Source organism: Convolutriloba macropyga, chromosome 12 (genome assembly GCF_964194025.1).
Source record: "Convolutriloba macropyga chromosome 12, txConMacr16.3, whole genome shotgun sequence".
In the NCBI taxonomy this organism is placed as follows: domain Eukaryota; kingdom Metazoa; phylum Xenacoelomorpha; order Acoela; family Convolutidae; genus Convolutriloba; species Convolutriloba macropyga.
This window is the reverse complement of record NC_134479.1, coordinates 57,927,543-57,939,837: the sequence shown is the minus strand read 5'-3', so window position 1 is coordinate 57,939,837 and position 12,295 is coordinate 57,927,543. Positions and strand designations below refer to the sequence as shown.

The 12,295-nt window shown below is 33.5% G+C and overlaps 2 protein-coding genes across 2 annotated transcripts in view; one reads left to right on the top strand and one right to left on the bottom strand.

Annotated features, from left to right (window-relative positions):
• LOC142350947 (calcium-binding protein 39-like) overlaps window positions 1-12,295 on the bottom strand; it is a 613,053-nt gene that overhangs the window by 90,847 nt on the left and 509,911 nt on the right. The window lies entirely within an intron of this gene.
• LOC142350564 (uncharacterized) overlaps window positions 1-12,295 on the top strand; it is a 108,174-nt gene that overhangs the window by 38,097 nt on the left and 57,782 nt on the right. Inside the window, exon 3 of the mRNA XM_075402414.1 lies at window positions 10,720-10,893. Coding sequence (XP_075258529.1) covers window positions 10,720-10,893 — 174 coding nt within the window. The remainder of the gene's footprint in view (window positions 1-10,719; window positions 10,894-12,295) is intronic.

Genomic DNA, 12,295 nt, shown 5'->3' with positions numbered 1-12,295 from the left:
AATTTTTGCGGCCAAAAACTTAGAAGTAAATTCAGGCCATTTGTACGTGTTAATTCGAAGAGGCTTTACTATGCAAATCTCGGAAAAGATTTTAGAACAGAATGATCGAATTATCAATTTAATTTTTTGCGGCCAAAAAAAACTTATAAGTAAATTGAGGCCATTTGTACGTGTCATTTCGAAGAGGCTTTACTATGCAAATCTCGGAAAAGATTTTAGCACAGAATGATCGAATTAGCAATTTAAATGTTTGCGGCCAAAAACTTATAAGTAAATTGAGAAATTGAGGCCATTTGTACGTGTTAATTCGAAGAGGCTTTACTATGCAAATCTCGGAAAAGATTTTAGCACAGAATGATCGAATTAGCAATTTAATTTTTTGCGGCCCAAAACTTAGAAGTAAATTCAGGCCACTTGTACGCGTTAAATCGAAGAGGCTTTACTATGCAAATCTCGGAAAAGATTTAAGCACAGATTGATCGAATTAGCAATTTCAATTTTTGCGGCCAAAAACTTAGAAGTAAATTCAGGCCATTTGTACGTGTTAATTCGAAGAGGCTTTACCATGCAAATCTCGGAAAAGATTTTAGAACAGAATGATCGAATTAAAAATTTAAATTTTTGCGGCCAAAAACTTATAATTAAATTGAGGCCATTTGTACGTGTCAATTCGAAGAGGCTTTACTATGCAAATCTCGGAAAAGATTTTAGCACAGAATGATCGAATTAGCAATTTAAATGTTTGCGGCCAAAAACTTATAAGTAAATTGAGAAATTGAGGCCATTTGTACGTGTTAATTCGAAGAGGCTTTACTATGCAAATCTCGGAAAAGATTTTAGCACAGAATGATCGAATTAGCAATTTAATTTTTTGCGGCCCAAAACTTAGAAGAAATTTCAGGCCATTTGTACGCGTTAAATCGAAGAGGCTTTACTATGCAAATCTCGGAAAAGATTTAGGCACAGAATGATCGAATTAGCAATTTAAATTTTTGAGGCCAAAAACTTATAAGTAAATTGAGGTCATTTGTACGTGTTAATTCGCAGAGGCTTTACTATGCAAATCTCGGAAAAGATTTTAGAACAGAATGATCGAATTAGCAATTTAAATTTTTGCGGCCAAAAACTTATAAGTAAATTGAGGCCATTTGTATGTGTTGATTCGAAGAGGCTTTTCTATGCAAAACTGTGATAACATTTTTAGCACAGAATGATCGAATTAGCAATTTAAATTTTTGCGGCCAAAAACTTAGAAGTAAAATCAGGCCATTTGTACGTGTTAATTCGAAGAGGCTTTACTATGCAAATCTCGGAAAAGAGTTTAGCACACAATGATCGAATTAGCAATTTAAATTTTTGCGGCAAAAAACTTATAAGTAAATTGAGAAATTGAGGCCATTTGTACGTGTTAATTCGAAGAGGCTTTACTATGCAAATCTCGGAAAAGATTTTAGAACAGAATGATCGAATTAGCAATTTAATTTTTTGCGGCCAAAAACTTATAAGTAAATTGAGGCCATTTGTACGTGTTAATTAGAAGAGGCTTTACTATGCACATCTCGGAAAAGATTTTAGCACAGAATGATCGAATTAGCAACTTAATTTTTTGCGGCCAAAAACTTAGAAGTAAATTCAGGCCATTTGTACGTGTTAAATCGAAGAGGCTTTACTATGCAAATCGAGGAAAAGGTTTACGCATAGAATGATCGAATTAGCAATTTAAATTTTTGCGGCCAAAAACTTATAATTAAATTGAGGCCATTTGTATGTGTTGATTCGAAGAGGCTTTTCTATGCAAAACTGTGATAACATTTTTAGCACAGAATGATCGAATTAGCAATTTCAATTTTTGCGGCCAAAAACTTAGAAGTAAATTCAGGCCATTTGTACGTGTTAATTCGAAGAGGCTTTACTATGCAAATCTCGGAAAAGATTTTAGCACAGAATGATCGAATTAGCAATTTAAATTTTGGGGCCAAAAACTTATAAGTAAATTGAGGCCATTTGTACTTGTTAAATCGAACAGGCTTTACTATGCAAACCTCGGAAAAAATTTTAGAACAGAATGATCGAATTAGCAATTTAAATTTTTGCGCCCAAAAACTTATAAGTAAATTGAGGCCATTTTATATGTGTTGATTCGAAGAGGCTTTACTATGCAAAACTGTGAAAACATTTTTAGCACAGAATGATCGAATTAGCAATTTAAATTTTTGCGGCCAAAAACTTAGAAGTAAATTCAGGCCATTTGTTTGTGTTAATTCGAAGAGGCTTTACTATGCAAATCTCGGAAAAGATTTTAGCACAGAATGATCGAATTAGCAATTTAAATTTTTGCGGCCAAAAACTTATAAGTAAATTGAGGCCATTTGTACGTGTTAAATCGAAGAGGCTTTACTATGCAAATCTGGGAAAAGATTTTAGAACAGAATGATCGAATTAGCAATTTAAATTTTGCGGCCAAAAACTTATCAGTAAATTGAGGCTATTTGTACGTGTTAATTCGAAGAGGCTTTACTATGCAAATCTCGGAAAAGGTTTTAGAACAGAATGATCGAATTAGCAATTTAAATTTTTGCGGCCGAAAATTTATAAGTAAATTGAGGCCATTTGTATGTGTTAATTCGAAGAGGCTTTACTATGCAAAACTGTGAAAACATTTTTAGCACAGAATGATCGAAGTAGCGATTTAAATTTTTGCGGCCAAAAACTTAGAAGTAAATTCAGGCCATTCGTATGTGTTAACTCGAAGAGGCTTTACTATGCAAATCTCGGAAAAGATTTTAGCACAGAATGATCGAATTAGCAATTTAAATTTTTGCGGCCAAAAATTTATAAGTAAATTGAGGCCATTTGTACGTGTTAATTCGAACAGGCTTTACTATGCAAATCTCGGAAAAGATTTTAGCACAGAATGATCGAATAAGCAATTTAAATTTTTGCGGCAAAAAGCTTAGAAGTAAATTCAGGCCATTTGTACGTGTTAATTCGAAGAGGCTTTACTATGCAAATCTCGGAAAATATTTTAGCACAGAATGATCGAATTAGCAATTTAAATTTTTGCGGCCAAAAACTTATAAGTAAATTGAGGCCATTTGTACGTGTTAATTCGTAGCGGCTTTACTATGCAAATCTCGGAAAAGATTTTAGAACAGAATGACCGAATTAGCAATTTAAATTTTTGCGGCCAAAAACTGATAAGTAAATTGAGGCCATTTGTATGTGTTGATTCGAAGAGGCTTTACTATGCAAAACTGTGAAAACATGTTTAGCACAGAATGATCGAATTAGCAATTTAAATTTTTGCGGCCAAAAACTTATAAGTAAATTGAGGCCATTTGTACGTGTTAATTCGAAGAGGCTTTACTATGCAAATCTCGGAAAAGATTTTAGCACAGAATGATCGAATTAGCTATTTAAATTTTTGCGGCCAAAACTTAGAAGTAAATTGAGGCCATTTTTACGTGTTAATTCAAAGAGGTTTTTCTCTGCAAATCTCGGAAAAAATTTTAGCACAGAATGATCGAATTAGCAATTTAAATTTTTGCGGCCAAAAATTTCAAAGTAAATTGAGGCCATTTGTATGTGTTGATTCGAAGAGGCTTTACCATGCAAAACTGTGAAAACATTTTTAGCACAGAATGATCGAATTAGCAATTTAAATTTTTGCGGCCAAAAACTTAGAAGTAAATTCAGGCCATTTGTTTGTGTTAATTCGAAGAGGCTTTACTATGCAAATCTCGGAAAAGATTTTAGCACAGAATGATCGAATTAGCAATTTAAATTTTTGCGGCCAAAAACTTATAAGTAAATTGAGGCCATTTGTACGTGTTAAATCGAAGAGGCTTTACTATGCAAATCTGGGAAAAGATTTTAGCACAGAATGATCGAATTAGCAATTTAAATTTTTGCGGCCAAAAACTTATAAATAAATTGAGGCCATTTGTACGTGTTAATTCGAAGAGGCTTTACTATGCAAATCTCGGAAAAGGTTTTAGAACAGAATGATCGAATTAGCAATTTAAATTTTTGCGGCCGAAAATTTATAAGTAAATTGAGGCCATTTGTATGTGTTAATTCGAAGAGGCTTTACTATGCAAAACTGTGAAAACATTTTTAGCACAGAATGATCGAAGTAGCAATTTAAATTTTTGCGGCTAAAAACTTAGAAGTAAATTCAGGCCATTTGTTTGTGTTAATTCGAAGAGGCTTTACTATGCAAATCTCGGAAAAGATTTTAGCACAGAATGATCGAATTAGCAATTTAAATTTTTGCGGCCAAAAACTTATAAGTAAATTCAGGCCATTCGTACGTGTTAACTCGAAGAGGCTTTACTATGCAAATCTCGGAAAAGATTTTAGCACAGTATGATCGAATTAGCAATTTAAATTTTTGCGGCCAAAAACTTATAAGTAAATTGAGGCCATTTGTACGTGTTAATTCGAAGAGGCTTTACTATGCAAATCTCGGAAAAGATTTTAGCACAGAATGATCGAATTAGCAATTTAAATTTTTGCGGCCAAAAGCTTAGAAGTAAATTCAGGCCATTTGTACGTGTTAATTCGAAGAGGCTTTACTATGCAAATCTCGGAAAAGATTTTAGCACAGAATGATCGAATTAGCAATTTAAATTTTTGCGGCCAAAAACTTATAAGTAAATTGAGGCCATTTGTACGTGTTAATTCGTAGAGGCTTTACTATGCAAATCTCGGAAAAGATTTTAGAACAGAATGACCGAATTAGCAATTTAAATTTTTGCGGCCAAAAACTTATAAGTAAATTGAGGCCATTTGTATGTGTTGATTCGAAGAGGCTTTACTATGCAAAACTGTGAAAACATGTTTAGCACAGAATGATCGAATTAGCAATTTAAATTTTTGCGGCCAAAAACTTATAAGTAAATTGAGGCCATTTGTACGTGTTAATTCGAAGAGGCTTTACTATGCAAATCTCGGAAAAGATTTTAGCACAGAATGATCGAATTAGCAATTTAAATTTTTGCGGCCAAAAACTTAGAAGTAAATTGAGGCCATTTTTACGTGTTAATTCGAAGAGGTTTTACTCTGCAAATCTCGGAAAAAATTTTAGCACAGAATGATCGAATTAGCAATTTAAATTTTTGCGGCCAAAAATTTCAAAGTAAATTGAGGCCATTTGTACGTGTTAATTCGAAGAGGCTTTACTATGCAAATCTCGGAAAAGGTTTTAGAACAGAATGATCGAATTAGCAATTTAAATTTTTGCGGCCGAAAATTTATAAGTAAATTGAGGCCATTTGTATGTGTTAATTCGAAGAGGCTTTACTATGCAAAACTGTGAAAACATTTTTAGCACAGAATGATCGAAGTAGCAATTTAAATTTTTGCGGCTAAAAACTTAGAAGTAAATTCAGGCCATTTGTTTGTGTTAATTCGAAGAGGCTTTACTATGCAAAACTCGGAAAAGATTTTAGCACAGAATGATCAAATTAGCAATTTAAATTTTTGCGGCCAAAAACTTATAAGTAAATTCAGGCCATTCGTACGTGTTAACTCGAAGAGGCTTTACTATGCAAATCTCGGAAAAAATTTTAGCACAGTATGATCGAATTAGCAATTTAAATTTTTGCGGCCAAAAACTTATAAGTAAATTGAGGCCATTTGTACGTGTTAATTCGAAGAGGCTTTACTATGCAAATCTCGGAAAAGATTTTAGCACAGAATGATCGAATTAGCAATTTAAATTTTTGCGGCCAAAAGCTTAGAAGTAAATTCAGGCCATTTGTACGTGTTAATTCGAAGAGGCTTTACTATGCAAATCTCGGAAAAGATTCTAGCACAGAATGATCGAATTAGCAATTTAAATTTTTGCGGCCAAAAACTTATAAGTAAATTGAGGCCATTTGTACGTGTTAATTCGTAAAGGCTTTACTATGCAAATCTCGGAAAAGATTTTAGAACAGAATGACCGAATTAGCAATTTAAATTTTTGCGGCCAAAAACTTATAAGTAAATTGAGGCCATTTGTATGTGTTGATTCGAAGAGGCTTTACTATGCAAAACTGTGAAAACATGTTTAGCACAGAATGATCGAATTAGCAATTTAAATTTTTGCGGCCAAAAACTTATAAGTAAATTGAGGCCATTTGTACGTGTTAATTCGAAGAGGCTTTACTATGCAAATCTCGGAAAAGATTTTAGCACAGAATGATCGAATTAGCAATTTAAATTTTCGCGGCCAAAAACTTAGAAGTAAATTGAGGCCATTTTTACGTGTTAATTCGAAGAGGTTTTACTCTGCAAATCTCGGAAAAAATTTTAGCACAGAATGATCGAATTAGCAATTTAAATTTTTGCGGCCAAAAATTTCAAAGTAAATTGAGGCCATTTTTACTTGTTAATTCGAAGAGGCTTTACTATGCAAATCTCGGAAAAGATTTTAGAACAGAATGATTTAATTAGCAATTTAAATTTTTGCGGCCAAAAACTTATAAGTAAATTGAGGCCATTTGTACGTGTTAATTCGAAGAGGCTTTACTATGCAAATCTCGGAAAACATTTTAGCACAGAATGATCGAATTAGCAATTTAAATTTTTGCGGCCAAAAACTTATAAGTAAATTGAGGCCATTTGTATGTGTTGATTCGAAGAGGCTTTACTATGCAAAACTGTGAAAACATGTTTAGCACAGAATGATCGAATTAGCAATTTAAATTTTTGCGGCCAAAAATTTCAAAGTAAATTGAGGCCATTTTTACTTGTTAATTCGAAGAGGCTTTACTATGCAAATCTCGGAAAAGATTTTAGAACAGAATGATTTAATTAGCAATTTAAATTTTTGCGGCCAAAAACTTATAAGTAAATTGAGGCCATTTGTACGTGTTAATTCGAAGAGGCTTTACTATGCAAATCTCGGAAAACATTTTAGCACAGAATGATCGAATTAGCAATTTAAATTTTTGCGGCCAAAAACTTATAAGTAAATTGAGGCCATTTGTATGTGTTGATTCGAAGAGGCTTTACTATGCAAAACTGTGAAAACATGTTTAGCACAGAATGATCGAATTAGCAATTTAAATTTTTGCGGCCAAAAACTTATAAGTAAATTGAGGCCATTTGTACGTGTTAATTCGAAGAGGCTTTACTATGCAAATCTCGGAAAAGATTTTAGCACAGAATGATCGAATTAGCAATTTAAATTTTTGCGGCCAAAAACTTATAAGTAAATTGAGGCCATTTGTATGTGTTGATTCGAAGAGGCTTTACTATGCAAAACTGTGAAAACATGTTTAGCACAGAATGATCGAATTAGCAATTTAAATTTTTGCGGCCAAAAACTTATAAGTAAATTGAGGCCATTTGTACGTGTTAATTCGAAGAGGCTTTACTATGCAAATCTCGGAAAAGATTTTAGCACAGAATGATCGAATTAGCAATTTGAATTTTTACGGCCAAAAATTTAGAAGTAAATTGAGGCCATTTTTGCGTGTTAAACCGAAGAGGCTTTACTATGCAAATCTCGGAAAAGATTTAAGCACAGAATGATCGAATTAGCAATTTAAATTTTTGCGGCCGACAATTTCAAAGTAAATTGAGGCCATTTTTACGTGTTAATTCGAAGAGACTTTACTATGCAAATCTCGGAAAAGATTTTAGAACAGAATGATTGAATTAGCAATTTAAATTTTTGCGGCCAAAAACTTATAAGTAAATTGAGGCCATTTGTACGTGTTAATTCGAAGAGGCTTTACTATGCAAATCTCGGAAAAGATTTTAGAACAGAATTATCGAATTAGCAATTTAAATTTTTGCGGCCAAAAACTTATAAGTAAATTGAGGCCATTTGTATGTGTTGATTCGAAGAGGCTTTACTATGCAAAACTGTGAAAACATGTTTAGCACAGAATGATCGAATTAGCAATTTAAATTTTTGCGGCCAAAAACTTATAAGTAAATTGAGGCCATTTGTACGTGTTAATTCGAAGAGGCTTTACTATGCAAATTTCGGAAAAGATTTTAGCACAGAATGATCGAATTAGCAATTTAAATTTTTGCGGCCAAAAACTTATAAGTAAATTGAGGCCATTTGTATGTGTTGATTCGAAGAGGCTTTACTATGCAAAACTGTGAAAACTTGTTTAGCACAGAATGATCGAATTAGCAATTTAAATTTTTGCGGCCAAAAACTTATAAGTAAATTGATGCCATTTGTACGTGTTAATTCGAAGAGGCTTTACTATGCAAATCTCGGAAAAGATTTTAGCACAGAATGATCGAATTAGCAATTTGAATTTTCACGGCCAAAAATTTAGAAGTAAATTGAGGCCATTTTTGCGTGTTAAACCGAAGAGGCTTTACTATGCAAATCTCGGAAAAGATTTAAGCACAGAATGATCGAATTAGCAATTTAAATTTTTGCGGCCGACAATTTCAAAGTAAATTGAGGCCATTTTTTCGTGTTAATTCGAAGAGACTTTACTATGCAAATCTCGGAAAAGATTTTAGAACAGAATGATTGAATTAGCAATTTAAATTTTTGCGGCCAAAAACTTATAATAAATTGAGGCCATTTGTACGTGTTAATTCGAAGAGGCTTTACTATGCAAATCTCGGAAAAGATTTTAGAACAGAATTATCGAATTATCAATTTAAATTTTTGCGGCCAAAAACTTATAAGTAAATTGAGGCTACTTGTATGTGTTGATTCGAAGAGGCTTTACTATGCAAAACTGTGAAAACATTTTTAACACAGAATGCTCGAATTAGCAATTTAAATTTTTGTGGCCAAAAACTAATAAGTAAAATGAGGCCATTTGTACGTGAGGATTTGAAGAGGCCTTACTATGCAAATGTGTGAAAACATTTTTAGCACATAATGCTCGAATTAGCAATTTAAATTTTTCTGGCCAAAAACCCTGTCAGCTCATTAATTACTACTTGCTTTACAATTTTGATGATAAGTCTCTAACCTGTCGCCAATTTGAATGCCATATACCAGGTTGCGCTCCGGACTCAAACTGAGCTAGGATCAAACCCAACTGATGGCAAAACAGTGAATCTCCGGATTCAAACTACAGGGTCTGGACAGCTGTTCGATCGCACATTACTCTGGAGAGTGGTCTGATTTGTGTCTGATCATACGTCACTTCTGTCTGGAAAGTCTGATCAGAGTCGGACTTGAGAGCATATTAGTCTTATCAATGAAAAATTGGAGCCCCATTGGGTCTGATTTGTAATCATTTCGAGATCAATTTTTAATTTTTTTACAAAGCAACGTTGCCACTGCTTAGAATCAACATTAAAATAGTGACTTGATCAGATACTCGTCTACAGTTTGTTGAGTTAGATCAGAACCAAGGGCTCCAGTTGACAGAAAATGCGTTTACAAGTAAATTTGAATAACTACAGATCATGTCATTTTTTTTAACAGCTTCAAAGTTTGTCTATTGATTATGGAACAAACACAAATGGCACATTAAGCCAATTATTTTATGAATGCTTTGATTTTTGTTCATTGGCAAAACTCTTAAGGTGGGCTTCTCCATTGTTGATTACCATACTGACTAACCAATATATATTTATATAATGATATATTGAAAAGGAAGTTTGGGGGATCAATTCTTGAAAATCATTCTCCGATCACACTAAATCAAAAGTCTGATCAGAGGCGATTTTGCGCGCACTTCGGTGTGATCAGAGAACTTCGAGTGCAGTTGAGTCTCATAAGAGGCAATTTTGAGCGCAGTTGGTTTTGATCAGATGTAATTTCGAGTGCAATTGAGTTTAATCACAGGCAATTTTGAGCGCATTTGAGTCCAATCAGAGGTAATTTCGAGCAAGCTGGAGTTTGTTCTGGGGAAATTTTGAAAGAACTTAAGTTGGTCAGGGGGGATGGGGGGTTTTGAGTTCACACTAGTCTATTCGGGAGTGACTATTGTAAGCACAAATTATTTATTTCCATTAAAAATTTACGTAGTTACTGAACGCAAAATTTTATGCTATAATGTAGAAACTACACTTCTTGTTGTTTTTTTTGCTAGGTTTGATGTGAAACACAGCCTCTGTGGTGGAAAGAAAATTCCAGTATATCAAAAAAAGACCTCCTCAAATTAGTTTTCTGAATATTTTTAAATTGAAAAGTTATTTTTTTAACCCACACAAAGAATCAAATGTGGAATGCAAGTGCGACATAATAATTTAATATGTTCTCTGACTACAATATACGGTAATTTGTGGAACCAGTGAATGTTTTATGTGTCATATATGACCTTGTATGATTTCCATGATTTTTTTTCAACTTCAAATAAAAATGAAAAATATACAGTTTTTTTAGCTTTGAATTTTTTGTATGATCCCTGTTTGAACTTTAGGAAATCATATACGATCCTTGTATGACTACTAAGAATTCATACATATAATATATGACCTTGTATGATTATTAGAAATCATATATGACCTAGTATTGCTACTAAGAATTATGTATGATGAGCAACCCGGGCTTTTACAAATGAATGCAAATTTGCTCGCAAAATTCAGAGTCATATAGAGCGTAAAGATCGGTTCAAAATGTCATTTCCTCTTTCAATACGAAAATTCTCAAAATAAATTTAAGCACTAAATTTACCTCAATCCGAATGCCAAACTGTCTGTTTTAAAATCAGTCAAATTTAATAGAGGCGCAGACTTCAAACAGTAAACTCGGTTTTGCTGCAGTTTTTAATATTTTTTGTGTTCTTACAGGTAGAAGGATCAACCTCAACACTTCAAATCACATTAGCCCAAGAGAGAAGAATTGATGAATACATAATCAATGACGTCACTCATAACCGACAATTGACACATGTTATTGGTACAGATGGATGGAAGTTGAATGATACCACTGTTCTATTTCCTGGAAACAAGTATACATATCAGGTTGAGCAAATTTGATAACTTTTTTCACCAAAACTTAATGAACACAGAATGAAAACAAATAAACAATATCCCCTTCAAAAAACTCAGGTTTAGACCTCGAGTAATGAAAAAACTTCAACGCTCAAGTTCTTCCGTTTAAAATTGAATATATTTACACCATCAACTTAGTCCAGAACTAGACTTATGAAAAGACCCAAATTGTCTAGTGGGGGGGGGGTCAATGTTGGCCAAAGTTACACAGTCGAGATTCTTATTTAAGGCCCAACAAAAAACTTTTCTTTGAAAATCATGGTGGAGCATGGTATTTTCATGAATCGAGCAACAGTCATTTCATAAGTCTGCTTTCAGAAACTTTGAAAAATTTTTTTACTTGCTGTTGCACATAATGAGGCAGCAACCGAACAAAGCTATGCAGCCTTGCACCACTAGAGTCCAACTTAAAACAATTCGAAAACTGCCGAAAGTCTTAAGAAAATATGCAATTCTTAAGATAAAGCAGATGTACTATATTACTACATTACTTGATTGAACGAAACTAGGTAGTTTAGTTATAATGATTTTCTTAGCGTAAGCCATTATGAAAGTATGGCGCCATTTAGTTGTTTTCCTTCTCAAAATTATGAAATATCATTTTTTAAAATGCATGTTTTCAACAGATTGATGGTTCTTCAAAATCGCAAACGATGAAGGAGCATGCATGCTGACTACATTAGAAAGAATAGTGAGCAAAAAAAATAAAATGAAAAGACTTAGCTCGACCCATGAATTGACAGTTGATTTTACCTGGTCAAAAAGACCAAAGAAGAGACTTTTTCCTGACTTATGATTTTACTTTTACCCAACCCATATTTTTTGCCTTAAAAATTTTGGGAAACTCCAGCTTAACTTTCTGAGTCAATGTAATGTCCAGAGTGGGCAAAATGATATGATGTTTTCATACCTACCTTTGGTCGAGCTTTCTATTCGTTGAGGTGTAGACTAGGGCAAGCACCCCGTTGAAAGCCTAGAAGAATTGTTTTATGCCTTTTAAAGTTTTCTCTTTAACAATCAAGTCAGGAGACTTCAAATTTTGTCGTTAAATATTTCTATGAGCTCACAGGCATCTGAGAAGCAATGGTATATCAGTGTTTCACAAGAGCAACACAACGTTAATAATAAGTTCTGGTACTGTCAAAAAATTTAGCAAACGCGTGAAAAGACTTTCGCTCGACCCAAGATTTCACAATTGATTTTACTTGGTCAAAACGACCAATGAATAGACATTTTCTTGACTTAGGATTTCACTTTTACTCAACCCATTTTCCCGCCTCAAACATATCGGTCAAGGAAAACTCCAGCTTAACTTTCTGGGTCAATGTGATGTCCAGAGTGAGAAAACTCGGGTCGAGAAAAGTTCCATCGT